The following is a 19,974-nucleotide window of genomic DNA, read 5'->3' as shown; positions in this document are numbered from 1 at the left end:
GTTTAGGAACAAAAAATATAACACATGCATACAAACACACCCAAACACTCAGATTGATTAAAGCATTCTTCTTCTTCTTCGTTCTCATTGTTATGTTGGCGTGTTCAGATGACTAGACCAATACATGAGATGAACTGCGCAGTGGTTTCCAAATCCATATAGTTTTATTTCTATTGGGGTGATTTGGGGCCAATGTCTTATACGGGCCTCTTGGTAGTTTTGGAGGACGTGGTCGGCATTCTCTGGTGATACTCCACATGGGCATATAAGTTTCCTGCAAGGCAGGAGTTGGGCGGCGCGCGTTTCTCGACATTCCCAGTGTCAGAGTTACGATTGGTCGCGGCGAATTCCTCCGCTAGCGCGCCAGGGAACGGGCTAGATAGAGCCTAGCTCGTGGACGCCGACAAGTCCGCCCGACGCAGCCCACTAAGGCCGCCCCAGTCAGTCCAGTCTTTGCCCAAAGAGAGACCCGCGAATCAGCCGAGTCCCAGGAGAACCCGAGCAACCCTCGAGTTGGTGTCCAGCGCTATCCGCTTTTCGGAGATCCCGTTAGGTCTCTTACTCACCGTTGCCCCGGGGCCCCACAAGGGGGGGGGGCTGGACATAACCCTGTTGAGTTCCTTTTACACTTGCCGGCTGCTCATTCATCAGCGGCAAGCAACCAGTACCCTTGGCCACTCTATGAGAGCGGAGTGTTCACGCGGCGACCACGATGAGGTGGTACTGGAACGCCGTGACTCCACATGGGCAGATTTCACTGGTTCCAATTTTGAGCTTCCGGTACATGTGTTGATTAAAGCAGTGATGCTCAACCTTATTTGGCCGGCGGCCCATTTTAATTTACGATACTCGTGCTGCGGGCCATATAAAAAAAAAGGAAATACATAATATAGCATGTTTATTGGAGACCCGTGAATCTAGTACTTACATAAATTTGTGAGAAGTTTATCCAAAAGCAACACCATATATCTTATAGATAAGACAAAAAGTCGAAGCACTGAATGTAGAATTCGCACTATTCATCACCGAAAAGGTTTGTCCTCAAATAGATGCTTGCAATTATTGTGATCATCCTTAAACGCTTATTATTGGAGATTAGGAAAAGTTTCTACAAGTAACACGGAGCAGAAATACAAATAAACAGTCTGCTCACTTGTCAGGGTTTTGAATGAACCACCCTATATAAGTCAATCAGTTCCAGTTGCAGCTCTGTCTTAGTATTCGACACTTTGGCCAAAGATAAATTTCGAAACGACGAATATTGTTCCATCTGAACAAGATCATCATAACATGGTAGACTGAACAGCTTGCCACATAGATTTTGTTGGTGAATAATTTGATGAAGCCACAATGGTTCTGTTCCATTTGACTCTACAACTTTTCTAATAAATTTTGCTGTCAACTATACTTGTGGCACCATCAGTTGTCACTTCTATTAATCTCTCCCAAGGAAGAGAAAGATCATCTGTGATAGTTGAAAAATCTTTGACCGGACTTTGCTAGTGGTGATGCCATGCATGCATCTGTTAGTTTTCAATGGATCTATTCATCCATATCTTTCACTCGCCTTGTAATTGTCTTGAGAAAGGCTGACAGCGTCAAATGTATTATTCTTTTCGGGACTTCTTTCTTCCATCACTACTAGCAAGCAGATTTTTATGCATTCAATGTCGAAAATGGCTTCATGGCCGACGCAGTTTGGTAAACATTCTCAGAAATACTCTAATCTGGGTGTAATGTAACAATCGCTTCTCAAACCAAGAATCCCGCCCTATTTATTTATGTGCTTGGTTTCATAAAGCTGTTAAATTTTAAGTTCTTTTAAAAGACACTTTTTCTGCAGTGGCGTAGCTAGGTTTGGGCGAGGGGGGAGAGAATTTGAAGATCTCCCCCGGGCCTCCACTTGAGGGGGGCTTCCAAATGAGTGTCCAAAAGTTGTTTTTAAATTAATTAAATATTATCTCACTGTCATGTTATTTCACATTCTTATACAATTTAAACACCCTGTTGTATGTATTCCACACAGATTATTTTTAACACTTTCCGTGCGGGGTTACTCTCAATTTCAAGGAGTAGCGCTGACTAGTGCCGTGTTACTCTCAGGAAGTAATTTGGTATATAGGGTAGTTTATTTCATCATCCTTTCAAGAAGAAACCTGATAAGAGCACTGAAAACAAATTCACTTTCTCAAGTTGTAATTATAAGTACAAAGATTTCGGATACACCCAGCCTGGATTTTTATCTGAGGAACTGCGAGCAAAGATTGTGTTAAAGGGTAAATAAATCACGAAGTTTGACATCAAGGTTCACTAGAAAGCTTCCAACAGGAGAAATGTCCAATCGGTCTTGGCTCCTCTTCTCTCCACACTTGGAATGTCTGTTTTTGTTTTCCATGTGTACTGAGGCATCAGAAAAGACATTTTGTGCATTGAGCAAACCTGGAGTTGGTTTCACTACATGGGAGAAATCTGAGAGGCTGAAAGAACACGAAGAAGGAGTTCACCACAGACAAGCTTTTTTGAAGAGGAAGTTAGAAGAAGAAAAGCTTAAGGCAGAACCAGATGAACTGTCAGATATGTTTCTTGCGCACATTTTGAAACATCAGCAGTATTGGATTGCATTGGATTATTTGTCATTGGACTGGACTTTGATCTGTGCAGAGGTCAAACCTATGATAACGCAGGCACAATGAGTGGCCGTCTGTCCTGCCTGCAGAAACGTCTCTTAGATATAAATGCAAAGGTAAAATTTCTGAACTGTGATAATCACTCTCTGTGATAATCATTCTGCTGAGATAGAGCCAAAAATTGTCACCTTTTTTTGGAACTGTACATGAATTGTTCCACTTTTTTTCCCATTCACCCCAGAGATGGGCCAAACAGAAAGAAGCTGGAGCCTGGAGTTTATAAAAAGAGAGTAATCCAAGCAAAAGAAGATAGTGAATGCTATGGGGTTCCTGTAATCAAAATCACCAGAAGGAAAAAAAAGACTTCAATGGGAGTTGAGTTCTTATGTAGGACAATCAATATAACTTCAATTCAAACGTGTTTTGACAGAAGTTCTGGACAGACTTCATATGGAGATGAAGGACAGATTCCAAAGGCTGTAAAACCATGTGGACACCTTTGGGTTTCTTCTTGAACCAAGACACCTCTTGGAGTCTATGGACGATGACAAGCTGATGAAAAACTGTGTTACTTTTCTTGTTTAATGAAATACAGGCAAATCGCTTGTTCAATGATGTCATTGATGCCTTTTTCACCAACAAAGCAATGCCACAATCACCAATTGACATATTGAGGAAGCTGGCTTCATATGGTAATGATGTGTGCTCAAACCTGGCAACCTCCATCCGAATACTGCTAACTCATGCCACTTCCATTGCGTCATGTGAGATATTATTCTCAAAGCTATAGTTTATAAAAAACTATCTCAGGAGCACAATAACGCTAGAAAGGCTTAGCAGCATGGCTTTAATATCAGTGAAGTCACAAATACTAGACAGTATCGATGTAGATGATGTTATAAATGCCTTTGCTGCACAGAAAGCACGTCATGAAACGATATGAATTAAGATTTGTCTCGTGTGCATTATTTCACCAATTCACAACAGTATTATTCATTAAAAGAGTCTGAATGATTATTTCTTGTTAATTTTACTGATACACTGTACCAATTTAAATGTAGACTAATGTATTTATTAAGTACATTATCTCATGTCGAATGTCAAAATGCAAGGGGCCCCCAAAGAGGTCAGTCCCCCGGGCCCCCAAAGAGGTCAGTCCCCGGGCCCTCAAATCCCTAGCTACGCCCCAGTTTATAAGACAAATATCTTGCCTTACAGTCTGTACCAATACATTTACTCTATTACTCTAACGCAAGAGAAAAAAAAAATTTTGTGAAGAGGAGATTTTCTAAACTTTTTCCCAACATTTCGGCTGGCCGGACGGAATCATCTCGAGGGCCGGATGTGGCCCGCTGGCCGTATTTTGGACATCACTTTAATAAAGAGATTGATTACAAAGAGAGATCTAGTTATTGATGGTTGGATGGATGTATGGATGGAAAGATATATATATATATAGATAGATAAATAGATGATAGATAGATTGATAGATAGATAGAAAGATAGATAGATAGATAGATAGATAGATAGATAGATAGATAGATAGATAGATAGATAGATAGATAGATAAATAGATAGAAAAATGTATGGTTGAATGTTAGCTTACCCAGAGATACTGGTTGTCCTTGAAGTATTTGTTTTTCATATCCACTTATATAGACGGCTTGAAACGTAAATTTAGCGTTTTCCTTTCACAATACAAAAATATTTTTTTAAAGTAGCAGTTTAGAAAAAAATACTTTTAGATGAAAGTGATAAAAGTTCTTTGGTCACTAATTTTTTGTTTTTTGTTTTACAAAGATTTAGTTGTAATAGAACTTATGCAGTTTTTTTCCATCTGATTCTAGTTTTAAATATTAGAAACTCGTTACTTTTAGGAAGATACAGAAAATAATCTACAATGTTTTATCACATTGGGGATTTTGGCAAACTGTTAATTATCATATTGCTGTTCACAATAGCTTATACAATTTAGATTTAACTATATTTAATAAATATCAATCTTTCTAGTAGATGTCTTGTAAAAAAAATGATTTTAATTTGATCTATCAGATTTCTTTCTGTTTGCCAGGAATGAGAGTCGACGTATCTGTAGGGATTCCACTATAGAACTATTTACGATTGTTAAATCACATTTTTCATCGAAAGTCTTATCCGTTTGATTGTCAAAAAAGTTGAGCCGAAGGCTCTTCAAACTCTAGGGGTGTACGCCTGCTTGAACAACCGTTCTGTCTGTAAGAGGACCAAGTCAATGTCTATGTAAAACATTGCTATTTCCGATGTATTTGGCAACCCGGGCGATGAACTAGAATACAAGGCCGAAGGCCGATCACACCGGAACCCCCGCCATTTTCCGATGTTTTACCAAGCTAACCTTGCAGGACTCTCCATTAATGTAACTTTCCCTTGAAGAACGGAGCATGCCTATGATGGTAATGGTCAAAGTGCGATTATCTAAACATTCTAAAGCATATCTGCTTGTGTTCCTAGGACTTATGACTGCCTCAAGAAGGTCACTGATAACATATACAACATGATGGTTGCGAGTGTATGGTTCCAAGTTTTTAATTTTTTTTTTAACCTTTTTGAGCCGATTTTGTAAACAGAACATCTTTGGATTTTTTAAAACTCATTGATACAGTTACAATTAATAAAACTTTTTTTTTTGAAGTATAATGTTGTTGTTTTTTTTTTTTGTTATTGATCTCCACATGAAAGACGTGAGAAATTCCCGTGCTACAGATGAGATGAAGTTTAAGTCTTATCTTATCTTGTAAAATAAAGTCAATAATACATGTTACTGAATAATAATAATAAATAAATAAATAAATAATAATAATAATAATAGTTGTTATTATCATTATCACAACCAACAGGGACGATATACAGCCAACCTCTACAATACCTTGCTTATGCCGATGACATTGCCTTATTAGGTAAAGAAACCTCTGACATTGCTAGAGCCTTCATACAACTAGAAGAAGCATCTCGACCAACAGGACTTGAGGTTAATGACAGTAAAACCAAGTACATCACAATGACAAGAGACAATCAAACAGAGGGACAAAATATCAAAATCAAAGACCACGAATTTTAAAACGTCCAAACTTTCAAATATCTAGGAAGTACTATTAATTTCAAAAATGACCTACTAACAGAAATAAAGGAAAGAATAGCAGGAGACAACAGGGCATTTTATAGCACCCACCATTTACTTAAGAGCTAAACGATTTCAAGGAAAACCAAGCAAATAATATACAAAACTATAATAAGACCAGCAGCAATGTATGGAAGTGAGACCTGGACACTGACAAAGACATCTGAAAATTTACTTAACACTTGGGAAAGAAAAATTCTTAGAAAAATCTATGGTGCCATACAGGATGAAACAGGGTGGAGGACACGCACTAACCATGAGATATATCAATTGTATGAAGACCCACCAATAGTGAACGAAATAAAAAAGAACAGACTACGTTGGGCAGGTCACCTTGAAAGAATATCAGACAACAGTGGGGCGAAAATCGTATACAGGCAAAAACCAAAAGGCAGGCGATCCAAAGGCAGACCCCGAATGCGATGGATAGATGATGTGGAAGCAGATCTGAAGCAGCTTGGGGTTAGGGCGTGGAGACGAAAGGCCCAGGAGAGATCTGAATGGAAGGATGTGTTAAAGCAGGCCAGAGCCCTCCATGGGCTGTAGCGCCACTGGGATGGATGGATGGATTATCATTATTATTATGATATACAATGTACACATTTCAATGTTCTTTTTTATATGGTGTGAATTTACCTGTGGAAGCTGAAGATCTTGCCAGGTTAAAACTAATAATGTTTTGACTTCAAAATCGTAGAATGAATTTTTTTCAGTGACACTTTTCCTTGCTCTTTCAACCATCTGTACTTCTGTTTGAGTCAGTGCTCTCTGTGTATTATCTAGTCTGCATCTTTCAATAAAATAATAAGAGACATTTCCCCTCTCTAAGTCAAATTGAGACCAAAGTGGTGCGGCTAGTTTGATATCGTGTAGAGTGGCTTCATGTATGGAAAGGTTGACATGTTGGCTGTTATCAAAAAGCACAACACCTTGTTTGGATATCTGAAAGACCAGTAAAGAAATACATAAATTACAAAACAATTTTTCGTCATTATAAACTTCGATGTAGTTAATAAACTTTTTGTTTTACTTGACATAGTAGGCTACTGTTTCAGGTGCGGTACCTGAGTGGTAATTTAAAGCGCATGGCTTCTGCATATGAGGGTCCCCGGTTCAAATCCTGGTGAAGGCTTGGATTTTTAAATTCGGGATCTTTAGGGCGCTTTTGAGTCCACCCAGCTCTAATGGGTGCATGGCACTAGTTGGGGAAAAGTAAAGGCGGTTGGTCGTTGTGCTGGCCACATTACACCCTCGTTACTTGTGGGGTCACAGAAACAGCTGACCTTTACACCATCTGCCTTATAGAGGAACTTTACTTAGCCTACGTTTACTATGCTACTGTTCCATTCTTATACAAGAGTAAAAGTAAAAAAAGTCTAAGTAAACTACTTACGAAGACTGAAGTAACAACTTTGTTGAAACCAAAAGGTACTTTAACATTCAAAGGTAACTTGCTGTGTTTATCTCCTTGTGCGAAATGAATCACCTCGCCAAATGGACTAAAGAAAGGAGCTAGCAGAAAATAATACTTTAGATTACATATTAAATCATGTACACATAAAGTAAGATAGATAGTCATGAAATTTAAAAAATCCTTAATTAAAATTTTTACAATAATTCTATTCCATTCGTATCTTCGTAGAACCTGGAACCTGCATGGGCACGGATCTCTAAAACGGCTCTAGCGATGTTCCTACAGTTGCTGTATATAATTACTATCTCGTTGGCCTAACTGAGAAAACTCTAATTTAATCGTTATAATTTTTCAAATGAAAAAAAAAAAAAGATTTAAATTTAGCTAGAGAACGAGAAAAAAAAATTGTATTTCGCTTAAGGTCTTACAATCTTTTTATTGAACAGACATACGTCAGCAGCTTACGCCGCTTGTCGGCCATAATCATGAACTAGTTGAATAAACAAAGACACTTTCAGGAACATTGTGCGCACCGTGTTCTAAGTCTAGAGCTAGAGATCTTTCATTACAAGTAGATAAACTCAGAGGGCAAAATGAGCGGAGTAAAAGTAAATGTTCCATTTTTCTTTAAATCTATCATTCATTAGTTATTCAGAGAAAAATAATCGCTCTTACGAAACAGTCATCAGCTTTATAAAAGAGGAGTTGTCTTTTTTAAAAAAAAAAAAAAAAAAATTTTGAAGTTACTTTTTTTTTTTCAAATTAAATATTGTGAAGTCACGTCCAAATTTTAGAAAAGTTTTGAAAATGAGCTTTTAGGTATTTAGAATTTGTTTTAGATATTCTATCCTCCTTTTTGTAAAGGTAAATCAAATATATTTGTTTGTTTGTTTTTACTGTTGGTGTTGATTTTAAGATTTAAAAAATTAAGTTGTCATTTTGATTCACTCCCAAAGCTGCTTTAAAAACTCTGTAAGAACCACGTCAGGTGAGATCATCAAATTACGCAGGGACAAGAAAGGAAAAAGAGCACGTGCAAATCCTTACAATTCTAATAATAATGTTCAACATTAGGAATTCATTTCTCTTGTGTTTTAATAAACATATTCTACTCCGGAGAAAATCAGTCAAATGTTAAGAAAACAAAACTTGTCCCAAAAATACTACTTTAGTCGAGCTTACCCAGGCAGTTTAATTGTTCCGTTTCATCCAGAACCAGGTTTGGAGGACAACGACATTGTGGCTGACCAGCAACTAGAACACAAGCATGAGAGCAACGATTTCTGTCTTGTTCTGGACACTGCATTGATGCTGTTAGAATTTAATTTAATTTCATTTGTTAAAATATACACACTAAGCCGTCACTAAGCTAAACTCCTTTTATTCATAATTAATTCAAACAAAATGAATCTTTCAGCTTAAAGTTTGAAAAAAAAAGTGCAAGCTCGATTGTATCTTATATATTTTTTCACTTATGACGCAAACAAAGCCGTTATCTGCTCAGTTGTCCTCGGGGGTAGTCTCATATGCTCTCTAATATCAACATTTTTCATCCTTCAAAAAACGTTGCTTTCAGCATATGCTCCCTAACACAAGGAACTGTTAAGCAATACAGATTCTTGAACATTTTATTTGAAGGTTTCCATATGATGGGCGTTATGTGAAAAAACTAACTATAATTTATATAAAAAAAAAATAATAAAAAAATACTTTTTAGTAAACGTTTATTTTAAGTGTAGTTGTATCAATTTGTTTGAATCAGCCATGTAATTAAATTTTTAATAGAGCTAGACTAACAATAATTACTGTGTGCTATTAGAAATATTTTTACCAAATGTTTTTGTTTAGCGCCATTTTATGCCTTTAGTTTTCTAAATGCGCTATGATACTATGACTTGTCTGGACCAGTTGGTCTATTAGAGAGCAGGTAAAAAGGCAGATTAAAATTTCTTTTTTTCACAAGACTATCTAAAGTTATGAACTGCAAAATAATCAAGAACCAGAGATTTTTGTTAGCAAATACCAAAAAGAAGAGACGTTTACGTATTAAAAGTGTTGCTAATATTATTATATTGTTAGGCCGACTGACGATATAATACCACAGGGTAAGAAGTTGTATTTAGTGTAATTATCATTATTTTAAATTGTTAATGTTTATATGTATTCAATGAAATATCTGTAATGCAGCCATAATGTGACTAATATAATTAAATGTTTATCTCTTGTGCTTCTACCAAGTGTGTCCTCAGGTGGCGGATACGGAAAAACCTTTAGAGATAATTTATAAAGGTTAGCTGTGAATATTAATTAGTTGGGAAAACATATGCAAAAGTGGGTTTTAACCTTTCTGATAAAACGCCTACAATATGTAAAAACGATTGGCCGTGCGTGATGGCTTAGTGAACACGGGAGCGTCACAGGGGAGCGTTCTTTCATCAGTACTGTATACCATCTACACTCTACACCAATGACATTTGAAGCCAATCAGTTGATATTCCGTTCATCAAATTTGCTGATTTCACAGCTATCAACGGCCTTGTTGCAGTTGACGAAAGTGTGTACTGTTCGAAAGTGAGTACAGTTCAACAGTTGACAACTATTTGAAAAATTGTATTAACTTAAGTGAGGCAACTCAACGAGAACATAGACGTTTATTTACATAGATACATGACAAACACAAAGGGCATCTGCCTTGAGTACAGCATCTCCATATTGGCTCTCTCCTTGGGCGGAAAATCGTTAGTCTCCTAATGTCAACATCCGACTTGCTTAGTCACAGATAGTGCGCACCTTCTTTCTGCACTATCTTGGATGGCGGTGCGCATGGCAAAGTCATAACATTATGTAAAGATAACTTTCAAATTGTAAATGTTCAGAAAACGAAAGAAATAATTGTTACTTTTAGGAAGCGAAATACCTTCTTACAGACATTCAGATCGACACCAAGTGCAAGAATATCAAATAAGCCTAATTCATAAAGCGCTGGTCGTGTGTGTGTATTTGCATATGTTACGTATATGAATGTTGTTCGTATCTACAACTTGTTATTGTTATAGTAGTCATGCTGAGGTCGACTATTATAGTCAAACCGAATTGTTATTTGTTTGGACTACTTTGGCTTACATTTTCTTAGGTTTGCAGCAAAAAAACAAAACAAAAAAACTCACCAAAAAAATTATTGTTTTAATTAAATAATTTTTTGTTTGGTTTCATGTATGTGTAATGTATTGCCATGAAATCTATATTACTTTTACTTACTGATCTTACAATGGTATCAAATCAGATTCTTTACATAGAACAGAGGGAAAAAAAGGTTAATAATGTTTAAAAGGTTAAAACTTAAAAATTGCATTGAAATCAGTTAACAGTGCAGAAGCGGCTTATTTCCTAAAGGCAGGTTAGAAAACTAGGTATGTAATATGCAATTAATATATAAAGAACCCAAGTTGAAGCCTAAATATTAAATATGTAACTTTTATTAGAAGTAGTATTTATAGACTCTATGTCCTGCAATCTGCTTTGATTTCTAATACTAAAATGTCGGTTGTACTTACGTGTACAAAGTCTTCCTGAAGTGTCTTTCTCGTAGCCATCAACACAAAGACATTGGTAAGAACCTGGTGTGTTTGTGCACTCAGAGTTTTGGGTACAATTCCTTACATACAAACACTCGTCCAAGTCAGTGGAACAATCTTTCCCAGTCCAGCCTGGCTTGCAGTGACATACACCGTACAGGTTGTCACAGGTTAATGTGTTCTCTTTAAGACATGGACACGTTCTACTGCAGGCAGGTCCGTACATGAAAGGTGCACATGCTGTCTCATAGAGTAGAATTACAAACATAGAACTTACATTCAATCTACACTATTGTAAAAAAAAATAATCAAGACATATTCTAACTATTTAAATATAATTACAAAGAAACTTTATAACATTTGATAACTAGGCATCCATTAATATGGAATTTCTCCACTTCAAATTTCCAAGTATAAAAATCCCTCCGATGTTCTCTTTCAATGTCTCCATTATTGTCTGCACATGTCTTTACAATGTATTTTTTTTGTGATTTTAAGGAGGATTTTATTTTTTACACTATTTTTACCCGGCTTTGCTCTGGTATTTTCATTCTTTTTTTTTTTGTTTGCTTATATATAAAAGTTATGCAAGATGTTTTGATAATGCGTAAATACGGCTATAAAACATATCTATAATATGCTTGCAAGTAAAATCAAAGCCGCATGTATACATACATCAGAATAATTAATCAATAGGTATGGAAAAACACTAAAGCAATGAAATGATCATTATTATGTCTCAAATTGTTGCCCTTACCCTCCTCTGTTCGGGTAGATTTGTACCTCGTACAATGGATTTCCCCTATCACGGTCGGAAAAAAAAAATGAGATATCAGCCTACTGTCCTCCCTTCACTCTCGGTCGGTGTCTAGGAAAAATTTTATATTCATGGCAAGTTCCTTCAGGATTGGTACAGACATTTTTCCCATTCGTCTGTTATACAAACATTGTTAATTTAGCACCAAATCTAGAGAAAACAGGACCCGCGCTAATTCAAGGTGTATAAATTATTAATTTAAACCATTTCATAACTTAAAACAGATTTTCCGCGCCCTGGAGATCTCCCGAAATTGCAAAATATACGAAAAAGTCATTAAAATATACGGAAATATATAGACAAACATTGTCATTTTGGGGTGTCATTTAATATGGCAAACGCCAATCCTACGTTGACAGTTTTTCATTTATTATAATACCTAAGTATATTGCGTTTTTAGTCTGTGTTACTACAGTGATGTGTAGTTCTAAAAATGTTTCTAAAACGGCCATTTGAAGGTAAATTTGGTTAAATAATCAAATGGATAGACTATACTTTGTACGTTCACTTCTATAACTAAAAAGTGATCTTTTTGAAGATTAGAGCATGGAACTATACTAATGGAACACCAGCTTCGAGATTTTATGATCAGAGTGCCGTCGCGCATCTATTTTCGCGCACCATACCAATTTGAAAAATCGATGAGGATGCCAAAGAAGAAATTTACTCCGAGAGCCACTTGGATTGACCTTCATTGAGAGTAAAACTTCCCCACACTATATTTTATTAGATCTGTAAAAACTTTATCCATTTTCTGACCATCTGATAAAATAGATACAATTTCCCCGAATAATGGATCGTCACAAAAGATTTTTTTTTAAGGCCACTTCATTAAAATAGGTGTTTCCAGTACTTCCTCATTTGGGTATTTTACACAAAATCTTGATTTTTTTTTATGTACATGTCATTTTTATCATCTGTCCCGCGCAACCAAACCATCCACTTTTCCCGGTCACCAATGTTCTTAACAAGATATCAAGAGAGAAAGGCTGGTCCATTATTTGCGTAGTCCAGCCAGCTTTTTTTTTTTGACAGCCATTTTTCGTTCTCTCTCATGAAGGATATGTTTTGAAAATTAGTCTTACAAAATACAATTCCAAACCAACTCATGCAGTTATCGTCTTTTCACAGTATTGAGGAGTCATCCTTTTTGCTAGCCAGAGTGTTAATTGGCAAAAGTGAAAAATTCATTTTCTTTAATTTTTTAAAGTAAATATTCATAACTATATCTTTTATATAATTATATATTTTTAAAATAGTAATCTTTTATATAGACATGCTTTAATAGATCTAATAAATGATTAACTCGGACCTACCAATATGGGTATATAAATACTTAAATCTGGGTATTTAAAATTTCGAATGCGAATTTTTAAAAAACCGAACTTATATTGATCTAGATCTCTTGTACTCTTGTATAATATCTAGAATAATATAGATCTACAACACCTAGGCCTAGACTAAAGTTAAAGACTAAGGTCTAGATTTATTTAACGTTTTAAAAAAAAATCAATAGATCTAATATAGACAGTCATGAGATCCACTCTATTTTATCTAGATCTAGACCATACACATGATAATAATTGTCTTCAAAATCAATATGAATATTTATAGATCTAGTCAAATCTAGTGACTCTACTAGTCTAGATTCTAGATCTATCGATCATCTATGATCTAGATATCTAGTCTGTCTATAGCTATACTTACTTTTATACACTTTTACAGTATATGAGTATACTCATACGAGTCATACTGGCTATACTATAGTATAGACACTATAGTTACTGTATAGTTAATTCTTTTTAATAGTAGATCTATAATCTATCAATTCTATCTAAATTATTCTAAATCTAGACTTCACTTTCACATCACATTCATGATTCAGTCATTCACACGATTATTGATACAGACAGTGAATGAAACGAATGCAGTGGTTATACTGATTATACTTAAAGTGACGATACTACTTATAGATCTACCAGTTGATAAACATCATCATCATAGATAATAATCTACATCTATAATCATAGTGCCCTTTATTTAGTCAATATAGTCAAGTCAAGGTAGTGGAACGTAAACTCGAAGGTTTAATACAATATGGTATGAGTCTATGAGTTAGTATAAGATCTAATTATTTTGTTACTTTGTAATATGTGACAGTATGTCAATGTCTCAATTAAAATAATTAATATCACCAGCCATATCATTTTAAATATTTAAAAAGTAGACATAGATTTTTATTATATTATAAATATATAGATTAGATCTACATATAATTTTACAAACTTTAGAAATGATTGATTTTATTTTTTATTGATAAGCCTTCTAGACTAGATCTAGCATCTCTAGCTAGACTCTAACATGTAGATTGTAGATCTTTGAATTGGATCGATATTCACCTTCCTAAATTGTCTCTAAAGTCTATAGCTGATTTGAGAGGCCCAACGAGGCAAGACGAGTCTATTAGTACTCTGTCTCTTGATCTATCTAGTAGGCCTACTAAGCTAGTGCATTAGCCATAGTGTAGTCAAATCTTGACAACTAGTCTTCTAGATCTAAGCTTCTAGAATAATTAGATCTAGATCCAGTTTAGATTTAGAGTATAAAAGTTTTTACTACCTAAAATACTAAATCTACTGATCTAAATTCTAGATATAAAGATCCAGTTCAGATTAGGATATAAAAATATTCCACTAGCTAAAATTCTAAATCTACTCATCTATACTTAATATGTTAGATATTATATGACATCTATCTACAAAAATTATTATTAAGATATAATTATAGATTCTAGACTAGTTATATATGTACATAAAATATATAAATAAAAGATAAAATTTATGCAGGCCTAGGTCCCATAAATTTATAATTGATCCAGATCTATCAGTAAAAGTTACCTTCGATTGGCAGTTTTACTTAATCTAATCTATACAAGACAATTTATAATCCATGCCTTGCCCACACCCCATATATATTATATTAGTTTCCATTCCATGCCATACCCAGACCCATGAAATAATAAATGATGTGGTGTCAAGTTGGATCTATCCCCTGAAATTCAGTACTTTAATATAAAACTCACATATCTAGTTAATTATTTGCTGACACTCTGATAAACTTGGACTTGTGTGATACATATATGTTTCTTATCAGATTTAATTAATGAAGTTTTGGTGCATTTTAACCAGTAATAAGGCTACAAAAGTAGCATCAGGTGTATTCTAACCATTGGTATTTTTCCTGGCAACATTTCTATTCTAGTCTGTGATAAATTATAAATAAAAATTTAAAAAATGTTTGTAATGTTTCAGTTATTAACAAGTAGAACCATGGCAACCAGTTCTGATGATGTACCAGAATGGCTCAAGGATCATACTTATACTATTTCTACTCTCTGGGCATCCATTCAATATTTAATGTAAGTACTACTATACAATTTTTATTTTAGTTATCTAATAGATGTTTTATGAATTGTGTGATTTTCATGGTCAAGCAACATCCAAATATCTGGGATGGAATTTAACATTTTTCTCTAAGTTTTTTTTTTTTTTTTTTTATTTATAACACTCTTAAGCACATTCATCTTTCATGAATGCCTAATATACCTTGGCTGTTGTGCAGGCCATTCCTTTACAATAAACTGTTAGATGAAATTAGGCAAAATTGTCTGATAATTTGTATGTTTGATACAACGTTTTCAATTTAATAAAATTATTTTGTAATTGTAATGTTTTCAAAAGAAATTAACCAATATGCCTAATTGTATAATTACAGTTATGTTTGGAAATGCAAGAAAAAGGCATGCATTCCTGAAAAGTCAATGATTGGTTGCACCTCTTAAAGGTAAGGTACTGCAATTTTTCCCATGTACTTTTCTCATAAGCTGAAGTACTTGTATTTTTGAAAAACTAGTTTTCCATGAAAATGTAAATCATAATATATGTTATAGTTGCTTTTAGATTAGTTCAATGTGCATCAAATTAACTGAACATCTGCCTTCACCTATAGTAATAATTCATAACTATTAAGGTCAGGGCCATGTCTACACATTAACGCAGTAGCTCCTTTTAGGTACAGACTATTTTTAGAATGGCAAAATTATATAACTATAATTAATAACATATATACGTTTAGCATGGTCAACACATATGTCACACATATTTTTTAATTTTTTTTTAAATCCTTTTATTTATTTTTATAACTAGATAACTTTCTGTTATGAGAAAAGATGAGATTCTTGGACTCCTGCATAGCACCACCAGAAAGGAAAATCCCATCATGTTGCAAAATAAAAGTCTTGGACCAATTTTAATTTAAGATATATATATATTATACTGAAAGCTGTATACATATTTATGTATATCCTGTCATTCAGCCAACAGGTTTGGATTTAGTATTTCTTTAAATCTGTTTGATATTGTACTTGAAAACTATTAATCTGAGCCCCATTAAAACAAGAGGGAGTGCAGTGGATGAGTGGTAAGGGAAATTTTACTTTTTTAAAATTAAAATAAGAATCTAACAAAAGTAAACATATAAAATATGGTGCATTCTCCTTAAAACTAAAACCTGGTGCAAAGGTTTAAAATGTTGGCAAAAAAAAAAGCAACATCAATTAAATATTTTTAATTCCCTTTGCAAAACTTACTGAGAAGAACATGCATGTTGTTCCCTCATAAATTTCTTGACAGAGGAAATCTTGTTTATATTAGATTTGAATTAAGCAAATTAAGAAAAAAATCATAATCATTATTTCAAATGGTTGTATCTAAACCTTATGAATTATTTTTCAGTTATAAGTATATTGAAATGAATGGATAATCATGAAATTGTTAAATAATTGCTGCTATCATTCCATTGACTAAAGAACCATAATTTTTTTTTTAATTAATTTCAAAATTAATTAATTAATTTTCAAGCAGAGTTCACATAGATCTTGAGTGAAATTTTTCTTTTTTTGACTAATGCTTCAATTTTATTGTATCATTAGTTTTTTATTTTTATTACCCAGAATATTTTAAAAATGAGTACACTATTTTCATGTAATAATGTAACTTGGTATTCACACATCAAAATACGCTATAATCTTTAGGCCATATAGATTTGTATAAATATAAATTAACTTGCTTAAATACATTGTAAATGTATATTGTTTGGATAAGAATAAAGTTTTTCTGTAGACAATTATTGTTCAAGATTTGTTGATGCTCCTGCTTAATAAATTATATACACAGGTCATTAGTTTTAACACACTACTGACACAAGAAAAACTGGTCGCCCCCACTTCCATTACATAGATGTAATAAAACGTGACCTCAAATCAGTGAACATCAATACTGACAATTGGGAAGACATAGCTTTAGACCGCAACAGATGGAGAGACAATGACCAAGAAAGCTATGGACAGAAAAACGTACAATCCGAAAAACTGCCAGCTCCTTCCTACCACCGAAGCAAAAGCCACCTTAACCTGCGCTATCTGTGGACAGGAGTGTCTCTCCGAAATAGGGCTCCCCAACCACACGAGGAAGTGTGCTCTGAGATGAAACCTTAGTCTTTCTATTTCTACGACTGAAGGAGGCCAATGATGATGATACAGGTCATTAGTTTTAACACGTCTGATAATAAATGACAGTACAAGTTATTGAATGAAAATTTGTCATTATTTCAGGTGCTTTAGGCCTACATCAATGTGAGGTACCAGTACTTTGATTGTGTCATATAACAATTTAAAGCAACATTTTGAAATGAATAGTGTGTAGAATTGACAGTAAATACATTTAAGTGATGGGCTGTGATCTGCATGAATTGAATTTGTGTTTTTGATCTTTACTTCAAGTAAATGTTAATGAACAATTAATTTTTAATGAATAAATAATTAAAAAATAAATACAAAGAAACCATAAACATCTACTTTATTATAATAATTTGTTTTCATCAGAACAGAATTTCCAACTTTGCATTCTTAAAATAAAATATAATTTATTTAGAGTAGAGTCAGAACACAAAATCATAGTTTTGAAATTAAGTAAATTAAGCTAAGCTGTCATCTCTTATAAACATTTGTATATAGACTACACACAATTTAATTATTATTTTTCATCAAATTGCAGGAACTAGTACATGTACTTATGCATATTTGACAATAAAAAACCTTAGTCAATGAAATAGTAATACTAGTAAATGAGATAAAAGTAAACTAAATATCATCAATGCTATTGAAGCCACACTTGTTTCTTTTTATCTTGTTTGGTGGACTGCAATTAAAGTTGCTATTAATTTTACTGATTGTCTTAGCTGAAATGCCAGTGTCGTCTCTTTGAATCCTAAGCTTATTTTCTTGGTTACTGGAAGTCCAGATGTTTGGAGTTTCATTTTAAACACCTATATATTCCGAAATGGCCTTCCAATAGGCAAAACCTATTTGCCTAACATGTCATATGCACATAAAGAGGTACCACAGAAATGCTTTAAAGACAAGCTTAGGCGCCAACTTGCTTTAACTGATATAGAATAAGAGAGCACCTGGTTGCATACAGCTTCAGAGCGAGACAGCTGGAGGTCACTTACAAAGGTGTGGTTTACACCAATGAAAATTAATTGCCGAGGGTAGACGGCAAAAAGAAAAAAAACAACTGATTCTACCACAGGTGGACAATGGTTATGCCTGTGCTCAGTGTGGCATAATATGTAGGTCACAGCTGGGGCTGAGTAGCCACTGGAAACATAGCATTCCTCATAAGTCTTCGGAATCAAAGACAAGCCTATCATTTTTGTAGAATAGTTTGTAGCTTCTGTAAATGCATGAAATGCCGTCACAAATGACACAAGTCCTCTGTGAGTTTGATCATAGTTTGATGGATTATAAACATCTTACTTCTTTGCCTTATATTAAATGGTCCTTCTGTCTGTTCCACTAGGTTTATCTAAATATCATTGATATATCGTAACATGTCATCAAAATAAAAACTAGAATATCTGCAACAGGTTTACAAGTCAGAAGTCATCAATAACATTTGCCATTTAAAAAAAAAACAAACAACAATTTAGATTACTGATTAGTCAAATTAGTGACTGATTATTCGATTCATTTTAGGCCTATAATTTATTTATGTGAATATATAATGATCCTTTACACTTTGTGACTTTACTAGTAGATCTATACTTTGGAGTAGACTTGTTTGTTGAGCTAAAGTCGGAAGTACACATTGAATTTTACTGTGATCTAGTAATCATCTAGTCAAATGTAGTGATCTACTTGTACTAGATCTAGAGTCTACTCACGTCTAGTAGTAGAGAGAGTAGGCCTATCTGTCATATCGTGATCAGTAGGTGGCTGAAGTTTTATAAATCTATTCCATGACAAAAACCCTGGCTAGATTTAGATCTAGTGGTCTAGACATCTAGATGTAACTAGAATTAAACTAGAAAACTGAATTAGAGAAGTAGCTTTCTGCATCTAGATCTAGAAGTAGAATCTATATATTACTAATATTAGATCTAGTTGCGTCAAACGCTTAATTTTTGGTTGTTGTTTTTAATAAATGCACATAAAATACATTGTATTTTGGCAATAAAAATACCCAGTTGGTAGTCAAGTAATTCTAATAATTAATTAATGAATGACTCTATCAGTATTTGTTTTAGATCTATCAGATTCATATGACTTATTATTTATACGTATTTTATATCATTCGTCCAAGAAAATCTAGCTCTAGATCTATTTCATTTTAGATTAGGCTATAGTTGTTTTTTTTTTTTTTTTTTTTTTTTTTTTTTTTTTTTTTTTGTCATTTTATTTAGGCTACAATATTATCAAGATTAACTTTTTCTTTGTTTCCCACGAGACGTGTATGACTATAGCCTAGTCCTTTCGATAATAAAAAAAAAACGATTAGAAATGCTTAGCTTGGAGTGTCAAAACTGTATAAGCCTCCTATTTTTATTTCGTGCAATTTAGTATATCGTAACAAATACGCATTTGGCGGAACGGTAGACAGGTCTTCATCCAGATTTAGTGTAAATAAACCAAACACAGAAACACTGAAAGATTGTATTTTCGGAATTTAGATTCTATTTTTTGGAAAATAAGTGGCATTTTATAGGGTGATCGAAAAAAAACACTTTTGTGACGATCTCTTATTCAGGGAAATTGTATCTATTTTATCAGATAGTCAGAAAATGGATAAAGTTTTTACAGATCTAATAAAATATAGTGTGGGGAAGTTTTACTCTCAATGAAGGTCAATCCAAGTGGCTCTCGGAGTAAATTTCTTCTTTGGCATCCTCATCGATTTTTCAAAATGGTATGGTGCGCGAAAAAGATGCGCGACGGCACTTCGACTCTCTTTGTCTTTGTAAAAAACTCGAAGCTGGTGTTCCAT

At 34.0% G+C, this 19,974-nt stretch overlaps 1 protein-coding gene and 1 long non-coding RNA gene across 3 annotated transcripts in view; one reads left to right on the top strand and one right to left on the bottom strand.

The window, feature by feature from the left end:
• The window catches only part of LOC106079337 (uncharacterized), a 141,602-nt gene that overhangs the window by 39,503 nt on the left and 82,125 nt on the right, over nucleotides 1–19,974 (bottom strand). Inside the window, exons 14-18 of the mRNA XM_056045505.1 lie at nucleotides 10,753–11,013; nucleotides 8,381–8,509; nucleotides 7,178–7,296; nucleotides 6,421–6,726; nucleotides 4,234–4,315 (exon numbers count right to left, since the gene is read on the bottom strand). Of these exons, the coding sequence (XP_055901480.1) occupies nucleotides 4,234–4,315; nucleotides 6,421–6,726; nucleotides 7,178–7,296; nucleotides 8,381–8,509; nucleotides 10,753–11,013 (897 nt within the window). The remainder of the gene's footprint in view (nucleotides 1–4,233; nucleotides 4,316–6,420; nucleotides 6,727–7,177; nucleotides 7,297–8,380; nucleotides 8,510–10,752; nucleotides 11,014–19,974) is intronic.
• Nucleotides 13,054–16,774, top strand: LOC129928935 (uncharacterized). Of its 2 annotated transcripts, none has more exons than XR_008780435.1 (5): nucleotides 13,054–13,068; nucleotides 13,476–13,690; nucleotides 14,902–15,008; nucleotides 15,365–15,433; nucleotides 15,796–16,774. It is a non-coding gene; the product is annotated as an uncharacterized LOC129928935 (long non-coding RNA). The 2 variants fall into 2 exon arrangements; XR_008780436.1 differs by having other exon boundaries at nucleotides 15,365–15,438.

Source organism: Biomphalaria glabrata, chromosome 11 (genome assembly GCF_947242115.1).
Source record: "Biomphalaria glabrata chromosome 11, xgBioGlab47.1, whole genome shotgun sequence".
Classification (NCBI taxonomy): Eukaryota; Metazoa; Mollusca; class Gastropoda; family Planorbidae; genus Biomphalaria; species Biomphalaria glabrata.
This window is presented reverse-complemented; position numbering and strand designations above follow the sequence as displayed.